Source organism: Cariama cristata, unplaced genomic scaffold (genome assembly GCF_000690535.1).
Source record: "Cariama cristata isolate BGI_N322 unplaced genomic scaffold, ASM69053v1 scaffold17081, whole genome shotgun sequence".
NCBI lineage: Eukaryota > Metazoa > Chordata > Aves > Cariamiformes > Cariamidae > Cariama > Cariama cristata.
The window spans coordinates 16,095-43,840 of record NW_009597729.1 but is presented as its reverse complement, the minus strand read 5'-3'; the positions used below and the strand labels follow the sequence as shown (position 1 = coordinate 43,840).

Here is a 27,746-nt window from a genome sequence, read left to right as displayed (position 1 = left end):
CCAACAGTTGGTATCTGTGATTTTAACTCTGCATTTTAGCTTAGTAGCCCTGATGCCCTCTTTATTTAGACTGATAAATGTGTGGCAAAGGAGCGTTGCTATAATGCTGCATCATAACCTCCTCTACATAATGTCTTTTTGACCAGAGCAAAAAAATCTGTGGTTAAGCACACCAGCAATCGTGGTGTCACTGTGGTCTGATGGTTGGAGTTGCTGACTTTGGTCCTGATGGCAACTACCCTGGTCTGCTACACCTGCCCAGGCTATTTCAGGGCAGATACGTAATAGAAATAGTCATGGTTGTGGTAATGCAAGTAGAAGCATTACTAAGTGCAGTGCTTTGAGAAGTTTTAAGATTGAAGCCTGTGGGATGACTCAAACACGGCATAGTCTCAAATGGAAAATTGAACAGCATAATAAAAAAGGCTGTGGTAGTTATAGGAATTGCAGAATGACAGGATTTAGGGCTGTTATGTGGTAAAGAAGTTAAAGCAAAACCAGATGACTGAATGATGTAACCTCCTTTTTTTCTTCCTTCTTCTTCTTTTACTTGCTCACTTCCTGCCTCAGGAAAATATGGGCATAAGTTCCAAGAGTCTGTCTTTTTATTGTCCTTTTTCTGTCTGGCATCCTTCTCCTGCTGAGTGCGGGTAAAAAATGGGATGGATGCATTACGCATTTAGTGCATAACGCTTGTCCTGGCAGAATCAAAATAACGTGCAGGTAGCTGCAAAAAATAAAATACTCTTTGTAAAATAAATATTTATTTTAATCAATATCTCTTGCGTCTTTTTTTCTCTATAAGAGAGAGCATTTATCGACTCTTGCCTCAGACTACCCCTGAAAATATTAACAAGAACTTTGACCAGTATACGATTGACCCAGGAACAAGATACCCGAACTTGAACTCAAGCTGTGTTCGACCTCACCAGGTCAGTACTTAAAAGGCTCATTTGTGAAATCACAGCTAATTTCTTGTCCAGGAGAAATAGGGCTGCAAGTAGTGTGTAAACAAAATCTTCAGGAGACTCCTTAATTTAGAACCAGCTGTTGATAAAGTTAACCTAGAAAGAAAACACCTTTTTTTTTTTTTTTTTTTTTTTGCTCCAAGCAATTCTACCATTACGCTGCTAATTGCTTTTACTTGTAGGTAAGGCAATTATATGTTACCAATGAGTTACAACAATGTCCTCTTGAAAGAGTAAGCTCCATTAGAAGATCGGTGAATCTCTCAAGACATGGTATGTGACATCTCGTGTTTGCTGTGGCTTAATATTTGGAACCTTCTGAGCATACAAAAACTGATTGAAATGTTTGCTCTCCACTGTAACTGCAGAGTCAGATATTCGACCTAACAAGCTTTTGACTTGGTGTCAGAAACAGACAGAAGGGTACCGTAATGTTAACGTCACAGATCTGACTACCTCCTGGAAAAGTGGCCTTGCGTTGTGTGCCATTATCCATCGCTTCAGACCTGACCTCATGTAAGTGACATCTATAGAACTTGTTGAGTGTAGGGTATATTAAGCATTTACCAAAGTTTAGTGTAAGACCAACCAGAACAACACTGATACTGCACAGCCCCCTTCTATTGCTGTTTTATGCAAGGAGGCCCGCACCATTGCCAGGTTTGGGGAATGGAGAGGGTGGAATTGGTTTTGCTTTGTTTTTTCTGTATGTCCTTGCATGCCATTTAAAATGAAATATGTATGCTTTCAAAGAGTTAGGAAGGCTTTGAACCTTATGACTTATGATCATGTTTGTGGGAGTCGCATGGCTATTTCAAACAAAAATTGCGGTGCTTGGAGAATGTGAGAGTTGCATTCCCAGGTCCCTGGAGACAGGTTTTTAGTGTAAGTTTAAAACCACAGCCGAAATGGTACTGTCATGAGTTACAGAAATACCTGGATGAGCCTTAAATGAGCCATTCTCTGTGTGTTATAGTGGTTGCTGTGACAGCCATGTAGGGCAACGTTGGGCCATAGAGGTGCAAGGGAGATGGTGGTTTTGCACAACTCTTTGTCCAGAAGAGCACAGTGCCCTTGCACATTGGCTGTGCCACGAGGGCTGGCCCTTGAAAATTACTGCTTCAGGCATTGAATGTAAACCAGCATTCCCCTTTTGACAGTGTTTCTGGGATTGTAACACTACAAGACCCAACTTCTTATGTATGAGTATTTTGTAAGGTTGCTCAGTTAGATACAAGAGGGTCAGTGTATAACTGGCATTGCTGGCACCGGGTTACTGGGCCTGCTTGATGCAGTCTGGTGGGGTGACTCTTCTGTCCTGTCACCAGTGTCCAAAATGCAGCAGATGCATTCTCTTGCCTTCCTGCACAGACTTAGGAGTCACAAATTATTGTCAGCCTCCCTTTATTGTGGATAAATGAAAGAAATGATTGAGCTCTTTTATGAGGTGTGATAAATTGGAAAAAATAGGAGCGATACCCAGGGTGCCTGTTTGTACAGCTTTGCCAGAGGAAGAGCTAAGATTGTAAGAATAAGACAATTTTTTTTGCTTTGGGTTAATTTAAAAAAATGGGAATTACAGATGGTTTTGTGGATATAAGCAGGGGAGAGAGAGTGTAGAAAGCAATCTTTTTTTGTCTGTGGAAAGCATGTCTCTTAAGCACTGCTTTCTCTAGAAAGTTGATAGATTTATCTTCCTGAGCTAACAGACCTCCTGCTGTTTAATTAACATTGTGTTCGAATCTTGTTGGCTTTTTGTATTAAAGGGGATCGCTGAAGGACATGGCCAGATGAAAGCCAGGCAAGCAAGAGAGGTGGCTGCTTGTGGGCTGGGGTGGAGGACTGGGGTGGAGGACTGCCTGCAGCCCCCTGGCTCTGGAAATAGAGTATAGGGGTAGGGGGGGCAGGGGGTGGTGGTGGTGAGAAATTCTTCGGGGGTTCAAATACTCACATTTCTTATGCGGAGAAAGAAACTGCCCTGCCTGGAGCTTTGTAGTTTATTCACATGTTTATTTTAATCATGAATGTTGGAAGCTGTTCAAGAGATCAGAGTCTTAGAATAGGTCCCATAGACAATGGATTAGAGAAATGGATAATGCAGTTCCAGATGTGTGATGTACTTATTTAGTGCGCTGCTAAATTCAGTTATGACATGGACAGAGAGTCCTCATTCAAACTGTGTATGTAACACCTTAAAAAGAAAGGTAGTGCCTGTGCATGTGTGTGTACACACATATAACATGGTTGTTTCATAAAATGCTAGCCTAAACTTACTCCTCCTGGTTTTGAAGATTTCTAGAACTAATCCAAACTAAAAAGTCAATTGCTAACAGGTGAAATCTGTAGTGGTACAGCTGTATTTTGAGAGGAAGAAGGTTTCTTAGCACTTATGAGGAGGAATTGCATTTCTTCATGAATAAGAGAATCCTTTTTCTTGCGACTACATCAAAATTCAGTTCAGTGAAAGAGCTTTTAAATTACATTTCAGGCAAAGCCAGGATTTGTAGTAATGGGATTTGTATGAGACTCTCATCTTTGGCATTGTGTAAACTCTGTAGCTTTGACTCAGTGAGGTGCCTGCACCCTTGTTCATGGTGCTGTTCTGCACCTCTCCAGTGGGTAAGGGGAGCAGAGAGCAAACTGCCACTAATGCCAGTGTGTTGTCCCCACAGCGACTTTGATGCTCTGAACGAAGAGGACGTTGTCAAAAACAACCAGCTGGCGTTCGACGTTGCTGAGCAGGAGTTTGGGATCCCCCCTGTGATCACGGGGACGGAGGTGGGGTCAGCTGGGGAGCCCGACAAGCTCAGCATGGTCATGTACCTCTCCAAGTTTTACGAACTGTTCAGGGGCACACCTCTGCGGGCAGTAGGTAAGCTGAATCCAGGCGGCTCCTAATTCTTGCATGTTTGGGGAGCAGAAGCACTTTCACCCAGGCCGCTTACGAGTGCTGCTTTTGAGCCAAGAGTCCTTTCCCAGCTGAGCCATTCTGGCATGCAAGCATGCCTGCTTCTGTCTGCAATAGTAACCTTGTGCTTAAAAAAGGAAAGGGGGAGAAACTTGACTGAAGACCAAGGTTTTGTGGGCCCTTGGTGGTTTCAGAGAACAGGAGCAGCTGGATAACTGCTGCTTGACATAATGAAGTTCATGTATCGGGTCGTTAGAGTGATTCTTTAGTAAGGATGACCGCATATGGCATGTCCATTCCTAGGTGTTTCTTGCCCTGTTTTAAAAAGTCACCCAACATTATATGTATTTACTTTTATTTGCCTGGGTTTCTTATGTATAATTGCTACCAGCACTCAACTGGAAAGTTCTGGCTTAGTCAAAATATTTATTTTAAAAGAAATCTGAATATCCTAAGCAGTTGTTTTTTGAACAGATGCTGATGACAAGCAAAATGGAGAAAATAATGATCTTTGTTCAGCAAAATCATCGAACTTCATCTTTAATAATTATATCAATTTAACTTTACCGAGAAAACGAGTACCAAAGGTAAGTTGTGAAGGAAGACTTGCCCTATAAATCTTTCTCTTTTAAAAAGATGAAAATAAACTGTTAGGTTCAGAAATAAGAGTTTTATATATATCCCACTATTAAAAGACCTGTAGAAGGAGATTTTTGAGCATATTAAAAAAGTAAAATAAGATTTCACAGTAAACAAAGCTAACACACACAGGCACACTCAATCATTATGATGTATGTAAAGATAAAACTGAAGCGTTGTCAGTGTGAAATTGCTGAAGCATTAATAATAGTCCCAGTTAAGCATTCTCTGTAAATGCAAAATTTTGGATCATAGAATTCAGTGTACTTGGGGAGAATTCATGTCTGTTGTCCATGTCAATCTTCTTCAGTGTAGGTAGAAGTGAGAGGACGGTGTTTTATTTGGTGTGTTTATAAGTTGCTGTTTTCAACTTGAAATATTTGGTATCTTGGCTCTGTTATGTGTATTGTCTTTTATGTTTTATTTTTGGAAATTTTTCAAAAGGTGTTTTTAGGAGGTTTTGTGCAATGCTAGATGCTAATTGTTTTTATTTTGGGGGGCTTTGGGTTTATTTTTTTTTGAGATGAGAAAGTCTGGAAATTTTCTGGGCTATTTCTATGTTTAAGAAAAATAGTACTATAGTTGTGTATTCTTAGAGTTAAATGTACAGCTGTAATATCATATATCAGTTCAAATAATCACTGATATGCTAGAATGCTTATTGATTGTGAGGGAATTCTGTTCTTTAATGAAAGCAGTGATTTGAACAGTTTGTGGATGCTGTTGAGGTTCTGGAGGGAAGCTTTCAAACCCTTACAGAGGTATAAAGCCTGCAACGATAATAAACAGTGGGCAGGTTGACTAGCATGACTCTGAGATAATGATCTTTTGGTCATACCCATATATTTTTCTCTCTTGGTCACTTATTAACGAAAACTTATTGACATGCCCTGTTTATGTCCCTGTATAAAACACATCCATGCCCATACACGTTGCGATTAAAGACTCCAGGGCCCTGAAGGGTTATGGAGACCTGAGTTAATGCTGTCTGGCATAGGACTGCGTGCAGTGAGAGTGTTGTCGATGTGTTTCTGAATGGATTATAACTTCAAAAGTTTTATGTGATTTAATTTAAAAGTTGCTCTAATGAAATTATTCAGTAATAAACTGTTTCACCTTCTGCCTATTCATTAACTTTGTCCTTTTCTGAAAGGAGACCTTGAGGAGGGGCTTTGCTTTCACAGCCAAGCCTACCTTCATTTTAACTTCAGTTTAAGTGGGGAGTGTCTGCACAACCTGACTCAGAGGCAGCAGTGTCTCAAGTCCAGCTGTTGCAGATTAACCGGCACAAGTTAGGCAGCAGCATGTACTCCTCCACCAAAATGAATTCAACTTCTGCATTTTCTGAAACACAGCTTAACGCAAAACTGTTCTGGGTTTTGAGTTTCCTGGGCTAGCCACAAACTATGTATCAACTATGATGACTCCGAAGTTCTTTCTTTGTTTTGGGGTTTTTTTCCTTTCTTTTTTTAAAGAGACCTCCTTAATGCTTAACTGTATTGCTTCATTTACACTTATGCAGAGGCTCTAAGTTTTGCCTGCAAAAATACAGATTTCCTACTTTTGGAATTCAGTGTCCTTAATAAAAGTTCAGATATACATGTATGTACTGCATTTCTTAGTATTTTAATATATTGCTTTTTAAATTTATTGCTATCTTATCTTCTCAGTTTTGGTAGAAACGTGTTGTGTTGGTTGTTTTTGGTCTCACCTAAAGAATTACTCCAGAATTTCCAGATATATCCTAAGCTGACTTATATCTTGAATGTTTTCCATCCACAAACACATTTTCAAAACCTGTGGACAGTCGATTGCCCAGTAACCTCATATATCCTTGTTAGGAAGTAACTTTTCCCTCCCACCCGCATATACACAAACCAAGTCACCTGTTTCCCAGCACTAACCAAGCAGTGAGAAACCAAATAGGCAAAATAAACATTGCTTTTTCTTGTGGGTGAGTTCTTTAGAGGAAAAACCTTTTTCATGGCCACAATGATGATGTTTTTTTCTATGACTTATTTGCAGAAGTCAATGGACTTTTAGTGTTGGGGAGAGCTTTCCACTACTAAGCCATACAGCCCCCTGACTAACCTCCCGTTGTGAAACAAACCTTCTGCCATAACAGGAGGTATAGTTCTTGGCACTACATGAAAGTGTGAGGTGATTTGCTTGATGGGCCCCTTTGGTTTCACACTACAGGGGCATGTTTGAAATGAGAAGTGGAAGTGATATTTTCCAAATCAGCTTGGGGAGCAGGACTGTCAAGACCTTGTTTTGTATGAGGCTTTGCAGCCCTGTCATGGATGGGGCGTGAAACTAAGCAAGGAACATAGTACTGGGGTTAGGACGGAGACTTGCAAGTGCCGTAACCATCTGAAACTAGCTGGGAAATGAAGCTCCTTGGAAAGCAGCTGCTTGAGTTAAGAGTTTGGCTGTGGCTTCAGTTTTATGGTTCTTTCCTCTGCAAAAAGTGGTGCTGAGCATTATCCAGGTGTGACTGTAGGAGAGCGTTCGCATATCACAGAGTCAAAAAACAGCCAGGGTAACAGCGTCGCTTATTAAAGTTCCCATGCCATCTAGTTTGTCCTTTTATTTGGCTGGAAGAGGGATCCTTATCTGGGCTCAGGTTGTGGGAGGCCAGGAAGCGGGGCCCTGGAGCTGGTGTGGCGGGAACTGTTCTGGCAGCAGCGTCTGCTGGGCTGAGTAAGGTTTTCCATTCTCCTGCGAGTGTCAGCCAGGCTGCAGAGGAACTGAGATTTCCTGTGCTCCAGACTAATAAATGAATAGAGGTGTTTACACAATAAAGGGCACAGTCCTTTCTTTTGGAGTTTTGCTAGGCAATTAAATTGCTTTGTCTTTCACTTCTTTGTAAATATGTTAATGAAAGTCCTTTATGTAAGATTTTTTGAAAGGCAACATCTTGTTTGATCCATTTGCTCAGGCAAATTCTGCTTTTATGTGGTACTGATTATTATGCAGAATACATTGTGCTGTTATGTTGTTCACTCTTCCTTGGCAGACTAATGACTATAGGTAGTGTAAAGCTAGGTTACTGAGAGCTGGTTCTTTAAAGACAATGTACCAAAGCATACGAAATAATCAAAATATTGTCATCTGATTCCTTTGGTGTTTGCCCAGAAGTTGTTTCAGATTACTTCTATTCACCGCATAATGATTTATTACAAACAGTGTATATGTAAAAAGGAAACCTGTGTTCTTTGATCTTTCTGTCGTGTTTTTTTTTTTTTTAAGTTGGCTGAGCAATCGCTAAGTTACAGCATGGGCAAGTGCAAATAAGTGGAATGTAGTTTGTTGATCATGAAGTATTACCGAACATGGCACTCACCAGACAAAAAAAAAAAAATATCTCCATTGTACCAAATCTTTAAGACTGAATTTAATAAGAACTGATACAAATTTTTAAGCATTGACTATCTTGCAATATTGTGCAGACCGAGCATGAAATATTACTTATTATTTGTGTAATCTCTAGTTCAGTAAAATAATTAAATATGTGCGTAGCTTGAGCACAAAATGGGCAATTTGGTTGCTTAAGTACTGTAATGTAATGCTATAGTCAGGGAGATGAACTTGACAAGGGAGACAGACCTTTAAGGCAGACAATAATTGCTTCAAAAAAGGAGATATGTCTGCACTATGAACAAATGATCTGCATGCAAATATCTAGGTTAAGAGAGACGTGGAGGCTATGGTGAAAGTGAGGGGTTTCTGGATTTTGTTACTTATCTGGAAACCAGTGTAGTCAAGATTAAAATTCACAGAATAACTGATGCTGTAATGCCTTTTTCTTCAAGGATGTGTTAGTGTTTTATGCATTATAAACTCCTCAATACTGAAAGAGGAAAAGGTAAACACCAACGTTGTAGGGCCTGTGTTCAGCTAGGTGTACGAGCATGTGTTTTCACCCATCAGAGTCCAGCAATAGCTCCCGGTTAGGGGTTACAGAGAAGCTTTTACGTAGATGATAACTGCCACAAGGGCCACCAGCATCCTGACGTGCTGAGCTGGGGGGCCTAATGAGGCATGCCAGTGCAATGAGGACCCTCACATGCTGGTACTGCTCACCTGTGTTTGCCTTGTTTAACATGGGCCAGACAACTTTCCTAACCAGGCAAGTGTGAATATCCTTGGAGGAACTGCTTGGGTAAATCTGGCAACTGCTGCAGTAATCCATAGAACTTATCTTGGCTTTACCATTTCAGGTTGATGGGAAAACGGAAGAAAATGAGACTAACAAAAGACGTCGAAAAGGTCTTTTTGGTGTCTTCGAGGAGGTTGGTGTTCAGTGGTGTTCGCACATATCCAGCTCCTTGATGAGCACCAGAACTGAGGAAGCAGTGGGAGTCAGGGTGCCAGGGCTTGGCCTCTTGTGCTTGGGGACAAGAGAAAGCCTCTCCCCTTAAACCTTGAATTTACAGTGGTGTGCATTAAAGAAGAACTAAATTTATTTAAATCATTTGGTAGGGAGGAGATTGTTACCTAAATTGCACCACTTTTCTTTCTGACCCAAGAACGTTTAAGGTATTGGGTTTTATTTTCCTTTTCCTAACTCAGTTATTTAAACAAATGTTTGTTTGAAGAGTTTGCATTGAGGCTTGGTTCCTAGCCCCTCTCTGATTAGTTACCTTTGTGACTCTGCTTTATCATCAGCAGCACCAATTAATGTTCCCTTTTTAGTGTACTCTGGGACCAAAGAAAATAGTTTTTGGTGACTTTTGCATGCTAAACAGTGTCATTTTTAATATACTGTAGACTGTATTTCCTTTCACCCCTTGCCGATAAGTTATCTCTTTCTCTCTCTCCATAAGTGTCGTAGGTAAACTCAAGAAAAACATAGTTTGTTGTTTCCTTGCAGGGTTCAGGCTTTTCAAGCCAAGGGACAAATGCTGGGAAAGAACAGAGTGATGGCAGAGAAGGAATGAACCAGAATAAAGTTAAATCAATGGCAACTCAACTGTTGGCAAAGTTTGAAGAGAATGCTCCAAATACAAATTTTCGGAGGCAGGTAGGTCATAGATGAACATATAAGTAATCTCTGAAATTAAACTGTAGTCCCTCCTTGTGAACATGATGCAAATTTCCCAGGGGAAAAAATGGATCTGTTATGTATTTGAAGTGGGTTGTCCTTTTTTATACTTTATGCAAATTAAAGTTATTCTTCTCAATACTTCACAAACAAATAGGACTAATATAGACTAATGCATCTTAATATAATGTATTAATATGTATTATATTAATAAATTGTAGAGGAATTGCAATGTCTAGAAATATCTTGTAAGGCAGACTGTAGAATTTTTGCTTGTGTGGAAGTCTAAGCTGGCTGCATATGGTATTGCAGAAAGACTTTTGTTTTCCTATATGCTATGAATAAAGGACACTACTTACCCAGTGGAATCTTTCTTTGTGGAAAATTTAGAAAGCATAAGAAGGGAACCTAATCTTTTGCAAGATGTGTCCGACTGTCATTTCCATTCCTAAAGTAAGCGTAATGGAATATATTTGCATGTTCCACAGCATTTTCATGGTTTGTTGTTAGTGTGTTTTAAAAATAATCCCATGCTGTCAAGGTAGGGATGATAAGCTCAAAATCACACTTTAGCCAATGAGATGGTTTGTCAGCTGAGTTTGGATCTGTCACCTAAAAGATCTGACAGAAGGATGAGCGAGGTGTCTAGGTTCTGTCAAGGGTGGTGGCTTTCTTAATTCTTTATGCTTGTATCCATTTGTTTATTTACATACTTAAGCCCTCCAGAAGTGTAGGCTTTATAGATGTCAAGTGACTTTCTCAGTCCATGAACCGCTGATGTTTGCAGTCTACCTGGCTACTTGTCAATGCCCTGAGCTTTCTGCCTGTGATATGTCTGCAGAGGTTTGCTTGGCCATGTTGAAGGAAGCCTCGATGCATTTACCTTTTGATCATAACCTCTGTTAAAGAATACTGAACGTGCTGAATTTGAAGTATATCTTTGATGGTTGAAGTGGTTAATGAAATGGGTAGGTGACAAAATGTGTTGTTAAGCTCCGTAGTAATGTGTCTTTTAAAAGCAGCTTTTCTTTCTTTCTGCCTCAAAAGATCTTTGAATCCTATTTACTGTCTTCCTTTTTTTTTTTTTTCCCCTGCTCTGTCTTTATAATTTTAAAAATGCTTTACAAGGAGCTAATAGATAGACCAACCCTGCTCTCTTCTGACCCTCCTGTTAATCCTCGCTTTGCTAAACCTAAGGATCCAAGTCTTCTTCCACCTCATCCGAAAAGGCAGGTAGGAACTCATATGGATAATGCATGACAAGCACACCATTTCTCTTACTGCTGGGAACTCAAATCTTATGTAACTACAGAATATATAAAAAAATACTTGGATTTAATCTGCAGAGTTAACAGGTATATTTAGCTGAGAATTGTGAAAACCTCGTTAAAGTTTAAGGCTATTTTATACCTGCTTGACCAGATGAGAAGACTATTTGAAAGACTTAGTAACTGTGTGGAAAAAAACCCTAAAAGCATAGGCATTGATTTCTGTGTTATGTTACCACATCTAATCACATCTAGACTCTAAATTGTATAAATATAATTACATAGCTACATTTAACATGCAAGAGAACTACAGCAGTACCTGAAAATTTGCCTTTGCATGTACTCAATGCTTTGGGCTGTTGTAATGATAAGGCAAAGGGAGTTTTCCACCTCAAACCTGGCAGAAATGTGTAAGATAAAAGCTTGAGCATTGAAAAGCTGATATTGATGCCCAGGGTGGGGTTTTTTTTTATTTCTTTAAATAGAACTCATGATAAGAACTTCTGCTGAAAGCTGTTTTGCAGCATCATATACATGGGGCAAAAGTTTTGAATACATTGTCTAAATTTTTCTCATAGTACTTCCAGTGAAAGTAATCTCATGTCAAATAGTATTGACATTCACTTTACATTAGTTTTAAATGGAAGTAAATATCTTGTAGTGGCATTTCAAGAGTAGTCTGCAGTGAAATGAGATCTGCATTGCATGTGGAAATCTGCAGATCAGCTTGATGAAAAATGTGGATTCATAAACCGGCTGAGAATTGTTGTTTTAAAGGCAGGTGTGCTATTCTGAAACATCAGGAGCACATTGCAAGTTGATGGGCAATAGTTTTTTTATTTTAATTCTGAGAAATTTGGAAAGTTTGTATATTTATTTGAATTGGATAGATAGGATGAAGTAGAAAACCATTATGAAAAGACCAACTGCAGCGTCATTTTTAAGACTGAATTTGATAAAGCTGTACTGGTTCAAATGTTTCATTTACTTCAAAAGCTATTTTATATGAAGATTGAAATTTGGAGCCCTATTCTGAACTCCTCAGAAAATACTTTAAACCGGAAATACGTTATAGCTCGACTTGGGTCAGACTAGATCTAGAATTATGCCAAGAACTACTGTTGATATTTTTACAATTTGATTCTAAGTTTAGTTTCAGGCAGATGTGATGCTAAAAAAAACCCCAAACCCCAAACCTTTGCTAAAAACCCTAGAAGGCGATGTAGTGTCATGTTCTTCTGTGCTGATGCTATCTGGGGTTATTCATAAAAACTGACACAAACCTAGAGAAGGATGTCAAGACCTGCAGAAGTTACATAGGACTGATTTATTTCAGTGCATGGACACAAGCATCAGAGATGCCATAGACAGTGTGCAAAGAGTGATGTAAGAACATTTTATTTCTAGTTATGTGCATGACTGTTCTGCGCTTTCGGAAGCATCCTTAAAAGCTGCATGTACAGCATGGTAGTGCAGAAAGCAGATTTTTTTTCACTCCAAGTGTTTCCCAGTTTCAGGTGGTAGCTAGGAGTGAACACGAGGTCAGGGAACCCAAACAGTCTTTAAATGGTTCTGATCATATGGCCAGGAGAGCAAAGACTGTACAAAAAACAGATACCCAGCCCAGTCTGTCAGAAACCTCTGAAAATCTCGCATCTGCATGTTCTGCTGCATTTGTACTTTCTGGAGTGCTTGAGCGTCTTCAGCACCTGGAGGAAAAAATTAAACAGGTGACAAGCAATTTATTTTCCTTTCTGTCTCTAACTGCATATGTTAATCTGTATACTATATTTTCCCTGGATCTGGTGTCTTTTTCTCTATTGACTTTAGGTTATATTAAGACGATAAAAAGTCTTTCTACAAACTTGCTGTATTCTGATGATGTATGTGACATTAACTGAAATCTCTCTCTCTCTTTTCTTCACTTTCCTTCCCTGGCTGTTATTGCAGAAAAGAGCTCAGACTATAGCAAATAGGGAATTCCATAAAAAGAACATTAAAGAGAAAGCAGCACATCTTGCCTCAATGTTTGGATACATGGAGTTTCCAAAGGTGAATATTAGGTTTTGCACCTGAAGAAGTGCTGGATTAGAAGATGTATAAGAATTCATGGGGGGAGGGGGAATTGCAGTGATTTTATGTTTAATTTTCCTTTCATCTTGAGTGGATCTGAAAAGTAATGTGGACTCCACTGAAACTGGTAACTAGCTTTGTTTAAATATTATTGCATAATTTAATTGAGGTAAAACACAATCTAAATCATAAAGCTAGTCAGAGTACTTTAGCACGAAATAAATGTGTTAGAATAAACTATGTCTTGTGCTTAAGTATGCGCTGGTAGCTCACAGTTTCTAATGAACTGGTGAGCAGTAGCTCTTAGTGCAATCTGCCATTTCTTATATTTTGTTATACTTTCTCCCGGCACTATCTTACCTTACTTCCCACTGTAAATGTTTTTGATAGGAAAACTGAGTACGATAATATCATTTGCCATGAAGGTTTTGCTGTTGTGATTTCCATGGCTCCTCACTGTGCAGAAACAGAGAAAAGAGCGGAATTGTAGTTACTATCTTTCTATTTTGTTGATGCATGGCTGTGAAATTATTCTCTTAACCTGTGCTAATGTCACTGTCTCTTGGATAACTCCCCTGTTTCTGCTTTACACAGAATAAGCTACCTACTAAAGGCTTATCCCATTCTCAGCCCCCAACTCCCTCTTGCCCTCCACCTCATGATTCAGCTGCTGCCTCTTCTCCATCATCTGTCGGTTCAGCTTCCCCTGCTGTTCCTTCTAGACAGGTACTCTATTCGCAGATTGTTTCCTATAAAATTCAAACTTGTGATAAAGCTGCTTGAGAAACGGTGTGCATGGAAGGTGCTGCCGGCACATCTGTTGTATAGGTTGTATTTCACATTTGAATCAAACTTTACTTTGCTCACTGTTATTAAGTTTGCATATTTGTAAGAGGAAAATTGTCATTAAAAATAGTTCAGGTATAAAGCTTAAGAACAAAGCAAGTAGTTAACAAAATTTTGCTTCCATTCTGAAAATTTTGCATTACTGCTTATTTTAAATGTTCTGTTGTTGGATAATACCACAGACATGCCTAGCAGAGAAAGAGCTTCACATCGGATAGCTAACTGGATGTTACAGGATCGGTTAGTTGTTCTTGGGTGGCATTTGTGTTTCTTTTCATAAGAATATCCATCTGGACTGCAAGGGACAACCTGCACAATAGTCGTTATTTTAACTAGAGGACATGTCTTAGAATTGCATGAGCACTTGTCAACACAGACAGATTTCATTGTTGCTTTGTTTGTTTACTTATTTGTACTTTAAACTTGCTTCTGTGTGTTAATTGCTAGAATACAGTTCTTTGTAACAGCAAACTTTGCAGAGAGGAAACATGCATACCGTGAATGAAAGTGATTAGATGACACCTGAATCAGAGATACTAAGCTGTTACTACTTATGCTGATGTTACAATGGACGTGCTTTTATCTGTGGAAGTTAAGGTGGCATTGGCTTCTAACTCCCCTTGTTTTAGAAGGATTTTAATAGAAGGAAAGTTTGATATTTTTCAGCTTTTCAGCGCAGGTGAAGGCCTGGGTTCCCTTTCCTTCACCCAGAGATTATGTAGCAGCAGTCTGGGAACACTGCAGTTTTGAATAGGGTTGATGTGGAAACAAAGGTGGAAACATCAAGTTTCTATAAGTATTGAAAGTGACTGCTGTGACCCAATGCTGGTGCTGCTGGCACTGGCGGCTCTGCTTCCTGACAAATGAAAGAAGTGCTATTTGGCAAAATTGGGTACTGTCTCCATTTACTGTGAGGACGAACAAAGCATTTTGCCTGCTTTTGTTGTATTTAAATAACAGTAGTTTTATGAAATACTCATGAATATTACTCAACTTCAGGTAAGCCGTGGCTGAAAGTAGTTTGGTGGGTTTTTTTTGGATCATTTAGTGGAATTGGTCTTGATCTTTTTAGGTTATTTTGCACCATATTGTTAATGCTGGTTGGAAATCAGGGTCACAGCCTCAACAGTAACTAAGCAGGTAAATACTGAGCTGACTTGCAGTTTGCAAAGGCACGTTCCTCGGTTGAGATAGAGCTGTGTTGAAAAGACTCCCTTCCTCTCATTCTCTGGGTAAATATAGGCTACGCAGCCCTTCAAGGACACTGCAAGCCCACCAGGTGCATTGCTGTGGTAATCCCCTAATTCCCTTCAGCTTCAATATAATTGCTTTGCCCGGATTTACCTCTAACTTTTTATGGCCTGGGAGGTGTAGCATGTGATGGGTTTTAAGCTAAGCAATGGTTTCCAAAGTATTGGGGCCTGTTGCGCATTTGAGTTGGAGAGCTATTGTGACACTGCAAAGAGAATAGAAAAACCCTCAAACTATGTGAGCAGCCCTTTCAGTATGATAAAGGTCTTCAGGATTGGTAAGCCAACAGAAAGAGCTCCCTCATGTTGCTCTGAGTGCTTCTGCTTTTTGCCAGCAGAAGAACAGAAGATAATAGAAGTCTTTTGAGTTTTGTAAGACTTCATGAGATATGACCGATAAATATCAGCACCCTCCCATCCTTTCAATAGTTAGTACTGTCATTTTAATATCAAGTGAGTACTGAGATTGTTATCAGACATGCTGATCCTTTACATCTGTTGAATTTTCATTGGAACAGTATTAGTTGTGGTGACCTATTTATTGAAAATGGTGGCTAAGAAATCATACATTACAGAAACCTGTTATTAAACCTCAGTCCTGAAAGGAGCACTTGAAAGGAAGGCTATGGAAGCATCTTGTTTCTTCTGAAGACATACAGTCATTACAACTTATTAAGAATTAACTTCTGTATGACACTATATGCAAGTTGCCAGTAGTAATCAAAACTACCTTCAGCTTTAATCACCTGTCAAAATTCACATAGGCAGAACTATGAATTAACAAATACTATATTACAGGCTGGGCTTTGGTTATTCCTGTTTTCTCTTTAAAGTTGCATTGACCTTCAGAAAACTGTGTTCATCTGAGCTTTGCATGAGTGAATCCACACAATACGTCATAAGAACTGTGGAGATGTTGCAATCAGTAGGCTCTGCTGCCTGCAGAGTTTGGACCAACTACTTTCCTTCAGTGATGTGACTCTAATTACCAGTAGTAAGCAGGGCCTGGGTGTTTCCTACACACAGTAACTTATTACTCAAATGTTGTTTATCTCAGAGGTAAAATACATGTAGCAGGTGGTACCAAAAGTAAATAAATCACCCTCAAAGCAAAATAAGACCAGGAAAATCATTAAGGACATGAAACAGCAAAGGGGAAGCATTGTATGCTTTTGGAGGCAGAGAGCACGTTTCCTTTGTTTTATGAAAATACTACTGAGGCTTACTTGTTGGTTGGCTGTGGTGTTATAAATAGTAGCACAGGGAAATACAAAAGGCAGCTTTCTCTTCCCACATTAATAACCGCCCTGATCAACCTGCTGAAAAGCTTTGGCAACATGTAATTGACAGGTCAATAGTCTTAATAAATCACAAACACTTGGGGAATTTTTAAGTGTTTTCTTCATTGTTTCCTGAAATTCACCATGTAAGGTAACTCTTTAAGATTCCTTTCCAACAAAGGATTTGAAGCTACTGGTATAAACCTGCCTGAATTGTGAGCAGTAGCCTGTTTACATATTGATAGTAGCCCCAGCACTACAAAATTGCATGTGTGTGTGGGACTTCACGTACACCAGTAGCCTCAAGGGTAGTAAGTGCCTGAGCAAAATATAAAACCTATTATGTGAGCAGCATCAGGCAGGCAGAGATCTGTGTGCTGTTGACCAAAGCTAGGCCGTGTAAGAGCTGACAGGTTCTAAAGGAATGTGTGTAGATTTGGGGTCAGACCCTCTCTCCTGCAACTGAAGTTTATTACATGTACACAGTTCAGTGGGTGAGGATGTTATTGAATTCCTTGTCCATAGGCAGGGTGAGGTTTACAGAAGACACGGGGGGTTGCTTGGTGGTTGTGCTGTTGTTGTATGAGGGCGGAAGTCACGAGCCTTGCAGGGCAGCACTGCTCTTGCACACCCCATCCCTCCTGTTCTCTGCAGGTTTCAGATAGCAGCAGGTGCTTGTGGGGCTGCCCCTCTGGATTCTCGTCCTGCCCTGATACTTCTATTTTGTGATTGAATGGCATTTGAATAGAATAGAATATTTCAGTTGGAAGGGACCTGCAAGGATCATCTCATCCAACTGCCTGACCAATTCAGGGCTGACCAAAGTTAAGGCACGGTATTAAGGGCATTGTCCAAATGCCTCTTCAAGACTGACAGGTCTGTGGCACTGACCATCTCTCTCAGAAGCCTGTTCCAGTGTTTGATCATCCTCTCAGTAAAGAAATGCTTCCTAATGTCCAGTCTGAACGTCCCTGGCACATCTTTGAACCATTCCCAGGCACCCTATCGATGGATCTCAGGAAGAAGAGCTCGGCACCTCCCTCTCCACATCCCCTCCTCAGGAAGCTGTAGAGAGCGATGAGGTCCGCCCTCGGCGTCCTCTTCTCCAAAGCGGACAAACTCAAAGTCCTCAGCCACACCTCACAGGCCCTTCCAGCTCTTTCACCAGCTTTGTTGCCCTCCTCTGGGTGCATTCAAGGACCTTCACACCCTTCTTAAATGGTGGGGCCCAGAACTGCACACAGTACTCAAGGTGAGGCCGCACTGACACTGAATACAGCGGGACCGGCCGGTGATGCTGGGTTTGATGCCCCCCAGGGTGGGGTTTGCCCTCTGGGCTGCCAGAGCTCACTGCTGACTCACATGGAGCTGCTGCCCACCAGCACCCCCAGATCCTTTTCTGCAGGGCTGCTCTCCAGCCACTCCTCTCCCCATTTGTACTTGTGCCTGGCTTACTCCATCCTAGGTGCGGAATTCAGCATTTGGACTCGTTAAATTTCACCCTCTTAAACACTGCCCAGTGCTCCGGTCTATCCAGATTCCTCTGCAAGGCATCTGAAAGGTGCAGTACCGAGGCTGTAGCAAATTGATCTCCTCTTGACTACCCAGATACCCAATGCAATAAGGAGAACCAGTAGAGATCTTTCCCCAGTAATATGTCTTTATCAAACAGTTTATCTAAAATGAGATTTAATCAGTCCTCAAGTCCACTTGCTTCCTGCCCTCTCCGCTGGTGAGCGGCAACAGTGTTTGTGTTGGTGGTTGTTGATTTGGAGACGAGAGCAGTCAGCAATCTTTTGGTTGCTAGATTAAATTGAAATCCCATTTGCTTTTGCATGGAATGTGAATTCACATTCATTACTAGAACACTTCCTTTTAATAACATTTTTTAAAGTATGTATAAACACGCAATTTTCTTGTTTTGACTGCTTTAATGTTGACATAGATTGCTCCAATGGGTGGAGAACAGAAATCAACCTGGTGAATTTGAAGGTGTAGTTCAGACTCAAGGATACTTTTCCTGAAATTCAACTACTTGCAATTTAAGCATAGCCTTACTGTTTAACTGATTGCTTCAAATGGAGCGTAAGATATGAGATCATAGATCCTCTAGGGAAAAAAAGTAAAAATGTTCTGACTTCAGAAGCAGAGTATCAGATCCCTGGCCATACCAGGATGGCCCTTGCTACCTTTGCTACCAGAGAGGTTGTGGGATCTTATGTTGACTATAAAACTAAAATCAAAATCACTACAGGAAATTTGACTTAGAGTAGAAAATATTTCTGTAAATCCACGGAGTCTTCACAGTCTTTTTTCCAGGAACAGAGAACTAGGGTACCTGCCTGCCACAAAATCCCAGGAAGTCAAAGTGAACAATAGGTTGTTGTTGGGGTTTTTTTGTGTTTTTTTTTTAATCTACCAGAATGGTCCAACCCTGCTAGCCAGGTGGTAGCTCCCAACTCAGCCTTTCGCAGACACAGCGGGAGGCCTTGTGCTGTGGGAGCAGCATTTGCTCCCAGCAGCTATTTCTCCCTCGTCCGCAGGGAGAAGCGTGTGGGCTGCAGGGAAGCCTTCTGTGGCCACCAGCTGGACCACCCTGCTCATGTGTGAACATGCTTGTGCTCGGGTAGACTTTGCCTCTGCTCTTTTTCCTAGCCTCTCTTTATCATTGTTTGCATGTTTTCAAATAATTCTTGTCCTTTTCTCATTAAATTCTTTTTCAAGAATAACTAAAGCTCTTCTTTCTATTCTTCACCTTCTCCCTTTTTCTGGTTAGATGACTGTAGGAAAGGTCTCACGTGCAATTGGAGCTGTGGCTGAAGTTCTTGTCAATCTGTATGTGAATGATCACAGACCCAAGCCACAGCTTCCCCCCCTTGAACTGGTAAGGCTAAACCCACAAATAAACAATAACTTGACTTAAAAGAGTGGTGTTTCCAGAATGTCATCCTGACTTGAGACCCTGGTTGTGGCGCACTTCAAGCATTATGAAAGGTCTTAGTCTAATACTTATTAAGGAATCGAGTGCATATTGGCAAAATATGCTGATGTGTGGATGTGCTGGAAATGTTGCTCACCATGCCTTCTATTTATATTTTTATTACTTGTCTGTATGAACTAAAACTTCAGAAGGCTTTTGTTAAATGTAATTACTGGTACAATTAGTAACAGAAGACAATTATTAATCAGGGTGGTTTCTAAAGAAAGTTTTGTATGGCACATGTTTATGCAGTTATTTTTAACACACAAATGCTGAATCACCATGCCTCATTTTGAAGAGAGCTGTTTTTAAGTTCCAACACTGTTCTGTGTTGAATTCAGAAGCGGTCTCTGGACAGAGCTACAGGTTCTTGCCCCATTCTTCATTCTCCATCTCCCGCCTCCACTTCTCAGAGCTGTCAGGTATTGGGAAACAAAGTAAGGTGTTCTGTTGTGGTGAAAACACTTATTAGCCAGCACTAAACTCAATCGCTTCTGCTTCATTCTAACTATCTGTTCTATTAACATTGTATTTTTAAAAATGCATTTGTATATTTTTCCATTTGCATGATTGTGAGTTTGGAAAGTTTCATGCTCTGAAATGATCCATCACAGCAAAATGGATTACTAATGGCAGATTTGGAATAGGTTTCTCAACTTTTAAGCACAAGACAATGTGACTGACAATTGCGACTTGCACTTAACATTAAAAAAATTGTTCCAAGGCCGCCTTTTGCTGGCAATTTAAAGATGAGTTGTGTGGGGTGTGTGCTGCTGTCTGAATGTGCCTGGACTGTGCCAAGCCTGTGCCTCCTACCCACATGTGGTGCCTCTGCTGAGGCCGTGGGGGTGGTGGAAAGGGAGGCGGATGGTGATGGCTGCGATCGAGGGAGGATGCTGATCTGTACCGACCTATAACTAAGCATGCTAAAACAATGCAAAGTAACATCCTCATACCTACCTCTAATAAGAAAAGGGAAGCCCAGGAGCGTCTAATCCATTTACAGTTTATTTTTCTATACCTTTTGCATGTATATCCAGAGAGGATGAGATTTGTGGCAATTAAAGAATGTTAATTGCCAGCCGAAATTCAACAAAACCTTTTGAAATAGTTTCAAGCTGTTAATATGGATCATATTTTAAAGTCCAATGAGTTGAAAATATTCTGAATGTCTGTGGTAGGGATTAAATTGGTTTTTAAAACAAACGAAGCCTCAGCTTGGGCTGTAGTCTGAGGAGGAACATGGCTGAGAGGGGAGGCACATCTGCAGCGATGTAAATGGTAGTTCAGACACCAGCATCAAAGACTGTCAGTTTTTCTTCCTGGACCTTAAAGCACGAGCCTACATTTTCCTCCGGAGTGTGTATGAACTGAGTCTTCAAGGTGTCTGTTTTCTTAGCTCCAAATGTGTGTCTGTTGTTCGAGGCTGGTGAGGTCTGCCTTTGCCCTCTTCTGAGAAACACTGATGCCTGCTGCCATGAGATCTGAGTGCCTGAGCCAGCACGGTGCAGGGTGATGAATGAGCATTTGGGGCTGATGCTGCTCTTGTACCTGACTAAACACAAAATGTCAGTGAACTCCCAGAGGGAAGCGGGGTGCAAGTCCAGCTGAAAACTCACCCCTTAAAGTCCTTGTGACTTGCTGCATAAACCTGCAGAATTGCAGCAAATAAGTAATAAAGCAAGCTGACTGGTGCTTATTTTAAGTGTGTGTGGAGGGTGCTGTGTAAAACTTCAAGCAGCTAAAGCATCTGCACAGTTAATAAGAATTTGTATCTGGGTGTAGTACAACAGCTTTATGTGCATTTCTGTTTTTATCTTTTAACAGGGATCTCTGCGAAAAGAATTTCCTCAATCTGTTGGAGGGAGTGACATTTGTTACTTCTGCAAAAAACGGGTATATGTTATGGAGCGGCTGAGTGCAGAAGGCCACTTCTTTCACAGGGAGTGCTTCAAGTGTGAAATATGTTCTACAACACTCCGTTTAGGAATTTATGCCTTTGATGTTGAAGAAGGTAATATGGGAGTTATTTAAGAATCTTTTAAAATGTCTGAGTATTCATGCTTTTACTGGAACTAAGGAAAAAGACCTGGCTGAGTAGCTCGTTCAGGAGGTCTGCCAAGTATGTTGTTTGCGTCCATGCTGATCTTTGAGTCCTTGTACTTGCAGTTCTGTTCTTTCAAAAGAATCCAGTTATGACAGACCTGAGCTTTAAATGAAGAAAGCCTCAGTGGAAAATAAGTTGAGTGACCAAAATGCAGTTTGTGCAATCACAGGTCAAAGCCGGGGGGGGGAAGGTGATTTTTGTCCAACAGTACAGAATTATTCTCCTCTCTCATTTATCACTGATCATTAAATAACATAATCTATAAGGATAAGCCATGACAGTGGCAGATTTACGTGGATGGGGGGAATATAGATTGTTTCTTTCAAGATGTTATGGCTCAGGAGTTGGAAGCAGTAGTACTGGCCAGTTTATACCAGTCTGCTGAAGAACAGGAGATTCAGATCTTGGGTGCTCAATCCCACCTGTAGCCTAGGGTTTGGAGATGAGGAATTATTTTTGCCCTTTTTTTTGGTTTTGTTTTGAGGGAGATTATTAAACTGAATTGAAATTCCCTTGCCACTTCGAAATTATTTGAGTAGATTGGAGTATTAACCTGAGCTCCTTCTACAAAAGGATTAAAGACTCAAGGCCAAAGGTGGTTCTTTTGCAGTCCAGAGAATCTTCTTCAAGGACTTTTTTTTAACCGATTATTTGACTTTTTCCTGCTTGATGTCTTATGTTGGTTTGTGACTTGGTGTCTTATTTTTCTTCTATGTATTAATCTTAAACCTGTGAGATAGATAAATGACCTTGCCTTATTTAACAAGTGTGCAAATCTGTGTACTATAAAAGAAACCGATTCGGAGCTGTGAGCTATTTGGAGTCGGTGGCAAGTTTCCCATTCCTTTTGCTGGCCAACCTTTAATTATCCTGATTTCATCTTTTTGTAGATGCAATAGTGGGGTTTCAGTCCATATACATATAGATAAAATATCATATAGTTTATTTTTTGTCTTGTAGGTAAATTTTACTGTAAACCTCATTTTACGCACTGCAAAATCAGTACTAAACACAGAAAGAGAAGAGCAACATTACAGACCCAAGGGAAGGTACGTATTGGTTATATTACTAATGCAGGAAATGTTGAGGCAGCTTTACCTGGAGCAGGGTGCAATATTTGTGTGTGTATGTGTGTGTGTGAGATGTTTTCTACATAATGTCCAGAAACAGTAACATCAATACTAAAATGTTACTTGGTTCTGTGAGTTTGGCATATTTATAGTCTGGTTCTGCATGGAATTTAGCTTTTCCTATACAAAGTAAAGTTGAACTTAAGAGCAATTGGAAATGAATTTTCATATGGACTTTCCATATTTTAGAAGTATATTTAACATTTTTTTAATGCTTGATATAAGGAGGCAACAGAAGCATGGAAGAAAGAGGAACCCAAACCCACAGAGAGCACCACGGAAAGCACTTTGTCTACTGCTAGCAGTCCAGAGGACAGGTCCCCAGGTATCCTGACTTCCTTCTTTAGGGGCACGCTAAGCTGGCCCCTTCGGGTGACAAGGGATCTGCTTGACATTCCGAGACGCCTGTCTAACTGGATGCATGGTTTTCTGCACGCTACCAATCTTCATTTCAGGGACAATGCATATAACTATACCTACTTGTATGAACTCTTGAGCCTTGGTGTGCCATTCCTCTGTGCTCTTCTAGAGGTACTTGCTCATATGTACCGGGAAGCAGAGCTATCACTTGAAAATGTGCTTGAATGGGTGAAAAAATTCTACAGGGTTTAAATTCTTCTATGTGTCTTGCTCAGTTGTGCCTTTCAGATTTTCAAAATTAACAGCCTCGCTATTTTCTTGAGGGTTTTTTTTGTTTGGTGTGTTGTTTTGTTTGGTTTTTTTGTTTTTTGGTTTTTTTTACTTTTCATGCAATTTAATGTGTGACTTAAATGAACAGTGGATTCTTTCTGATATAAAAGAGATGCAATCAAAATTTTCAATATAAAATGTACTGTATGTTAGAGCATGAAGGGCAGTGTCCAGACACATTTCCAGAACAGACTGATGAAGGATATTTTGTAGATTTCTTCCTTCCTCCCTGCCCCCCCCCCCACCCCCCCCCCCCCCCCCCTTTTATCCTGTGATCAGACCATTGTGGGGGGTGGTACATTTAAAACTATTCTTCTCCCTCTTTTTTTTTTTTTTCATTAGACCAAGAAAGAATGTGTGTTCTTTCGGATGTTTGGGGAATATTTATGACAAATGACTGGGTTTTGAAACCTGAAATGGCGCATACTTTTTTTTCTTGCTTTCATCTTTGCTCTGGGTTCTGAGGTTTATAACTTGCATGAATATGTTTGAAAAAAAAAAATGTACTTAATTCACATTGCTCCTAGTCATGCCTTTTACACTTCTCAGATGTGATAGATACCCTTTGTTGACAGTGGGTATAATCTGTACTACAAATTTCTTTAAAGTTTTGAAATAAATTTGAAGAGCAAATCTTAGCTGAGTGAAGGCTTGATTGAAACTGTAAGTCAAAGGAACTGGTAGTGTAATTAGACCTGACTTACTGCTCAAGTTGAGGCTTCCTCCTTAGGTGGCCGATTCAAGGAATAACAATTTATGGAGCACTCATATCTAACTGAAATCACTACGCTTGTGCCTCTGGGTAGGCACTGCTCCTGTCATCTTTTGGAATTTTTTTAAACCACAAGTTTAGAACAAACAACAAAAACCTACAAATGTATTCCAAGGAGATTACTTCTTAGTTTGGTATTTCATTCATTTCAATGTGTAACGCTGATGGCAGAAAGGTGAAATTCTATTATCTTGAGCAGCCGTTAAGTAAATCTCTTTCAGATGCCTCTCGACAAGGTCTACCTTAATCAGAAGGTGTCAGGACAGGTTAAATGAGGTATTTAGTGGCAAGGAGACACCAACATCCCAAATTCTGATTACTTTCAGCCTAGTTAGCCGGTAAGGTAAGCATGCTCCCTGCCTCTTAAATACTTCAGTGTTCAAATTCAAAAGTTAACAAAGAAATAGGTAAATACATAAACATGGTAATATGTATAGCCTGAAATTAAAAGCATCTGTAGCATTTATTTCTAGCCAAAAGAATGTGGCTTAAATAATAGGAAATAATGTCGCATTCAGTTAGTACCAAAGTTGAGGATCACCTTCCAGTGGTCTTAAATGACTGTGCTGCTTATGGGCTAGCAGTTTTTTGATTATTTTTTTTCTTTTGACATAATGTGGGAAAAGATGATTTGAATTGGTTTGTTTCTTGGGTATTAAAAGGAAATGTCTCTTCTGTTTGAAATAAATGACAAACTGGACTTTTCTTCTAGATAGTTTGATTTTCTTTACGAGGATAAAGCTTTTCATGTTTTAGAGTGATTATGTATTTTGGGAAAAAATTGAGTACATTCACAGAACTTGAAAAAGTGCTTGAAAAAAATTGTTTAGGTGTAAGGTAGCATTCATTTAAAACAAATTGCCATTAATGCTCAAACATGTATTCAGCAAAACTTTGCTAGAATATTGACTGGACACAGTGACAATTATAGTAACATGGTAGGCATCTGTATATATGTAAAGAAATATATCTGTACTTTTTTATAACATTTAAAGAAACCTCCTTTGGAACACTGTATACTTTTAAATTATTTGCCAGTGATAGTAATTATTTCACCCTAAAAAGGAAAAAATCTGCAGTGCGATTTACCATGTTACTCCTGCAACACAGCAAACTGCTAAGTGGTGAAGTTTTAAAATTTGACTTGCCATCAGTTCTAATTTCACTTTGTCAACAGTGCAGTCTTTAGGAACACTTTTTCCTAAAATTTTTTCCTGCTGTTTACTGCAGGAAATTTTCTGCTTTTCAGTAGAGTGGGCATGATGGTAAGCTTACAGAAAATGGTGATATAGTAAGAAACTTGGAAATCTCTGATGTCCAATGAATTCAAAGCAAATGAATCTTGCTAGTAGAAAAATTAAAAATAAAATTAAAAAAATTTAAAAGATGGTATTGACTTTATATAGATTTATATAACAGGGAATAAAATCCCTACATTTCCACAACAATTCAGGAACTTGCATAATGAAGACATTTTCCTGAGGAATCTTAATTACACTGCATATTCCAGTGGGATTTTGCAGGTGAATCTGTTGGGAAGGTTTTTTGTTGGTATCAATCTAATTGGTAGATTTTAATTTTTTTTAATCTCTTCATTTTAATATTCTGCTAGTAAGATTCATACCTATTTGTCCTCGTTCAGGATTTAATGAAAAAAAGCAGTTTCATTTTGGCCAATTCTTCTTTGTGCCTACGTAATCTTTCTGAGGCTTTCCTATATAACCAAGTTAAATTCCATGTTTCTTTTCTTCTGCTGTCTTCTCTGTCTCTGTCAATCTCCCTCATTGCTTTTAGTCCAGTTCATCATTCCGGTGCTGCACCTGCTCACTGGCTGAAGCCTTTCTGCTCTCAGGTGACTTTTTCCGCTTGCCAGTTCAAAAATTGTGTGACTAACACTGTTGTTTGACAGCATTTCATTGCGTGTTTTTTTAAAGACTTTTAGAGCAAACTGTGTGTCTGGTATATTAATGGACGCGAGCTTTGGCATGATAATTTAACCTATTGCTGAGTTCACGGTTCTAGAAAAGGTAATGTCTGGGCTCTCTGTAGAGAATGTTTTTCTGTGTCTGTGCATGTACGCTTCCTTGTGCCTTTAAGGTAAATTAGGCAAGTAAATTGTTTCTTGAAAGAGCTAGTTAAAGCCTTATTTCTTTCAAAGTATTGAAGGAAAGTTTTAAAATAAGGTCAGGACAAGATTAGTCAGCTGATTCTCCTGGTTAGCATGAGCACCTATTTCCATTGAGTTCAAATATGCAATGAGCAAGCAACACTTGAGCACTGTGGCGCTTTCTAAGCACTTTGCTTTCATACTGGAAAAGTACGATTTATAAAAGGATTCTGTTGAAAAAGTAGCCAAAGTGATGCAAATTCCAGTCTTCCACCCCAAGTAACAGAGTAGGCAGGCCTAACGGCAACACATGTGCATGCTATTTTTAGTCTGTAATATCAAAATGCCGGGTTTATATAACCAGAGTGTTTTGGTTTGAATTGTTTTGTTAACTAATTAATCAGGCCCCATTTGCCATTATGATGAATGGATTTGACTTGCTGCATGAGACATTGCTGCTCTCCATGACAAATTTGTGCAATTATTTTGTATGTATTTTTCATATAAGTTCCAGTATGTGTAATCAAATGTTTTGATAATCTAGAAGAGGAAAAGAATCCAAACAAGAACCAAGCGTTCAGTCTGACAAGCAAGTGCACTAAGGTTTTGGTTGACATGGTCATGACCCAGCCTTCTCTGCTGAGGATCCCTTTCAAAGGGAAGGGTCTTCGGGAATTGATCTAAGCAGCAATTTTCTGGAGGGGCCAACTGTCCTCTGCCACTCACCCCATTTCACACTCCTCAGCCAGGAATGCAGAAGGGCTGCAGGGTCAGAGCCCCACGCTCCTTATCTTTGCTGACCTGTATGTTTGCGTGACTAAAGCAATAGTATTTGTTTGTGTGGGTATCCTGAAATGTCTTGATGGCTTTGAAAGTCCCCACACTGTGCCCACGCAGAAACCTCTTTGTATTTTAAGCGTTACTTCCTGCACAAATGGTTAGGACATGACTTCCTATGTATTTCAGGGCTACAGTGTTTTTTTACAAAGCTCAGCATACTTTGAGATGAAGGTCGTGATGTAAGGGTCTGCCATTTCAAACCACTTCCCATTCCTGTGTTTTTGACCCGCTGTTGCAGAGTCTTCCTAGCTCTTCCTGGCCAGTGAGGATTCTGTCCTTTTCCTCCTAAATCTTCCATCTTCATTTTACTTTATAATCTTAACTGAATATTTTTATTAAATAGTTTTTAACGCTGTATTTAAATTTTCACATGGAAATTCTGTATTTTGCACACAGTGAAAATTGTTTTAGCTTTATTTATTATATCTGCTGTAAACAAAAATAAATGTAGTTCTTTATAAGTCTCCTTGTTTCATCTCTTCCTTTTAAAAATATTTCCTGAGAACAGAGACTTAATAGTGACTTCACACTTGTCTTGCAAATTCCTCTTCTGGTGGATGCTGTGTTATCTTTGTTGTGGCCTGATCCAAAGGCCAGAGAGTTTCACTGTGGTGGTATAATTGCACGCGTGCCCCTTTTGAAAGGGATATATGTCGGGGTCCTTGACAAATTATCCCATCTGCTGCAGACCAAGAGGTGCCTGGTGTTGGGATTTATCCTTCCTGGGAACAATAAGTTGGTGTTGGTGAGCATGGGGACTGCTTGTATTGCATACACAAATGGCACTTGTCCTCTTCTGACTTCTGTTACCTTTCCTTATGTTTTTATTTTACGTATTAAC

At 39.8% G+C, this 27,746-nt stretch overlaps 1 protein-coding gene across 1 annotated transcript in view; it reads left to right on the top strand.

Moving 5' to 3' along the window:
• The window catches only part of MICAL2 (microtubule associated monooxygenase, calponin and LIM domain containing 2), a 55,746-nt gene extending 28,397 nt beyond the window's left edge, over positions 1-27,349 (top strand). The window contains exons 9-26 of the mRNA XM_009709028.1: positions 806-932; positions 1,151-1,241; positions 1,337-1,484; positions 3,641-3,840; positions 4,351-4,463; positions 8,739-8,810; positions 9,392-9,541; positions 10,691-10,795; positions 12,342-12,560; positions 12,781-12,882; positions 13,498-13,629; positions 19,056-19,163; positions 19,601-19,696; positions 21,087-21,273; positions 22,327-22,415; positions 22,722-22,821; positions 25,753-25,810; positions 27,144-27,349. Coding sequence (XP_009707330.1) covers positions 806-932; positions 1,151-1,241; positions 1,337-1,484; positions 3,641-3,840; positions 4,351-4,463; positions 8,739-8,810; positions 9,392-9,541; positions 10,691-10,795; positions 12,342-12,560; positions 12,781-12,882; positions 13,498-13,629; positions 19,056-19,163; positions 19,601-19,696; positions 21,087-21,273; positions 22,327-22,415; positions 22,722-22,821; positions 25,753-25,793 — 2,080 coding nt within the window. The 3' untranslated portion in view covers positions 25,794-25,810; positions 27,144-27,349. The remainder of the gene's footprint in view (positions 1-805; positions 933-1,150; positions 1,242-1,336; positions 1,485-3,640; positions 3,841-4,350; positions 4,464-8,738; positions 8,811-9,391; positions 9,542-10,690; positions 10,796-12,341; positions 12,561-12,780; positions 12,883-13,497; positions 13,630-19,055; positions 19,164-19,600; positions 19,697-21,086; positions 21,274-22,326; positions 22,416-22,721; positions 22,822-25,752; positions 25,811-27,143) is intronic.
• The last annotated feature ends 397 nt before the right edge of the window (positions 27,350-27,746 follow it).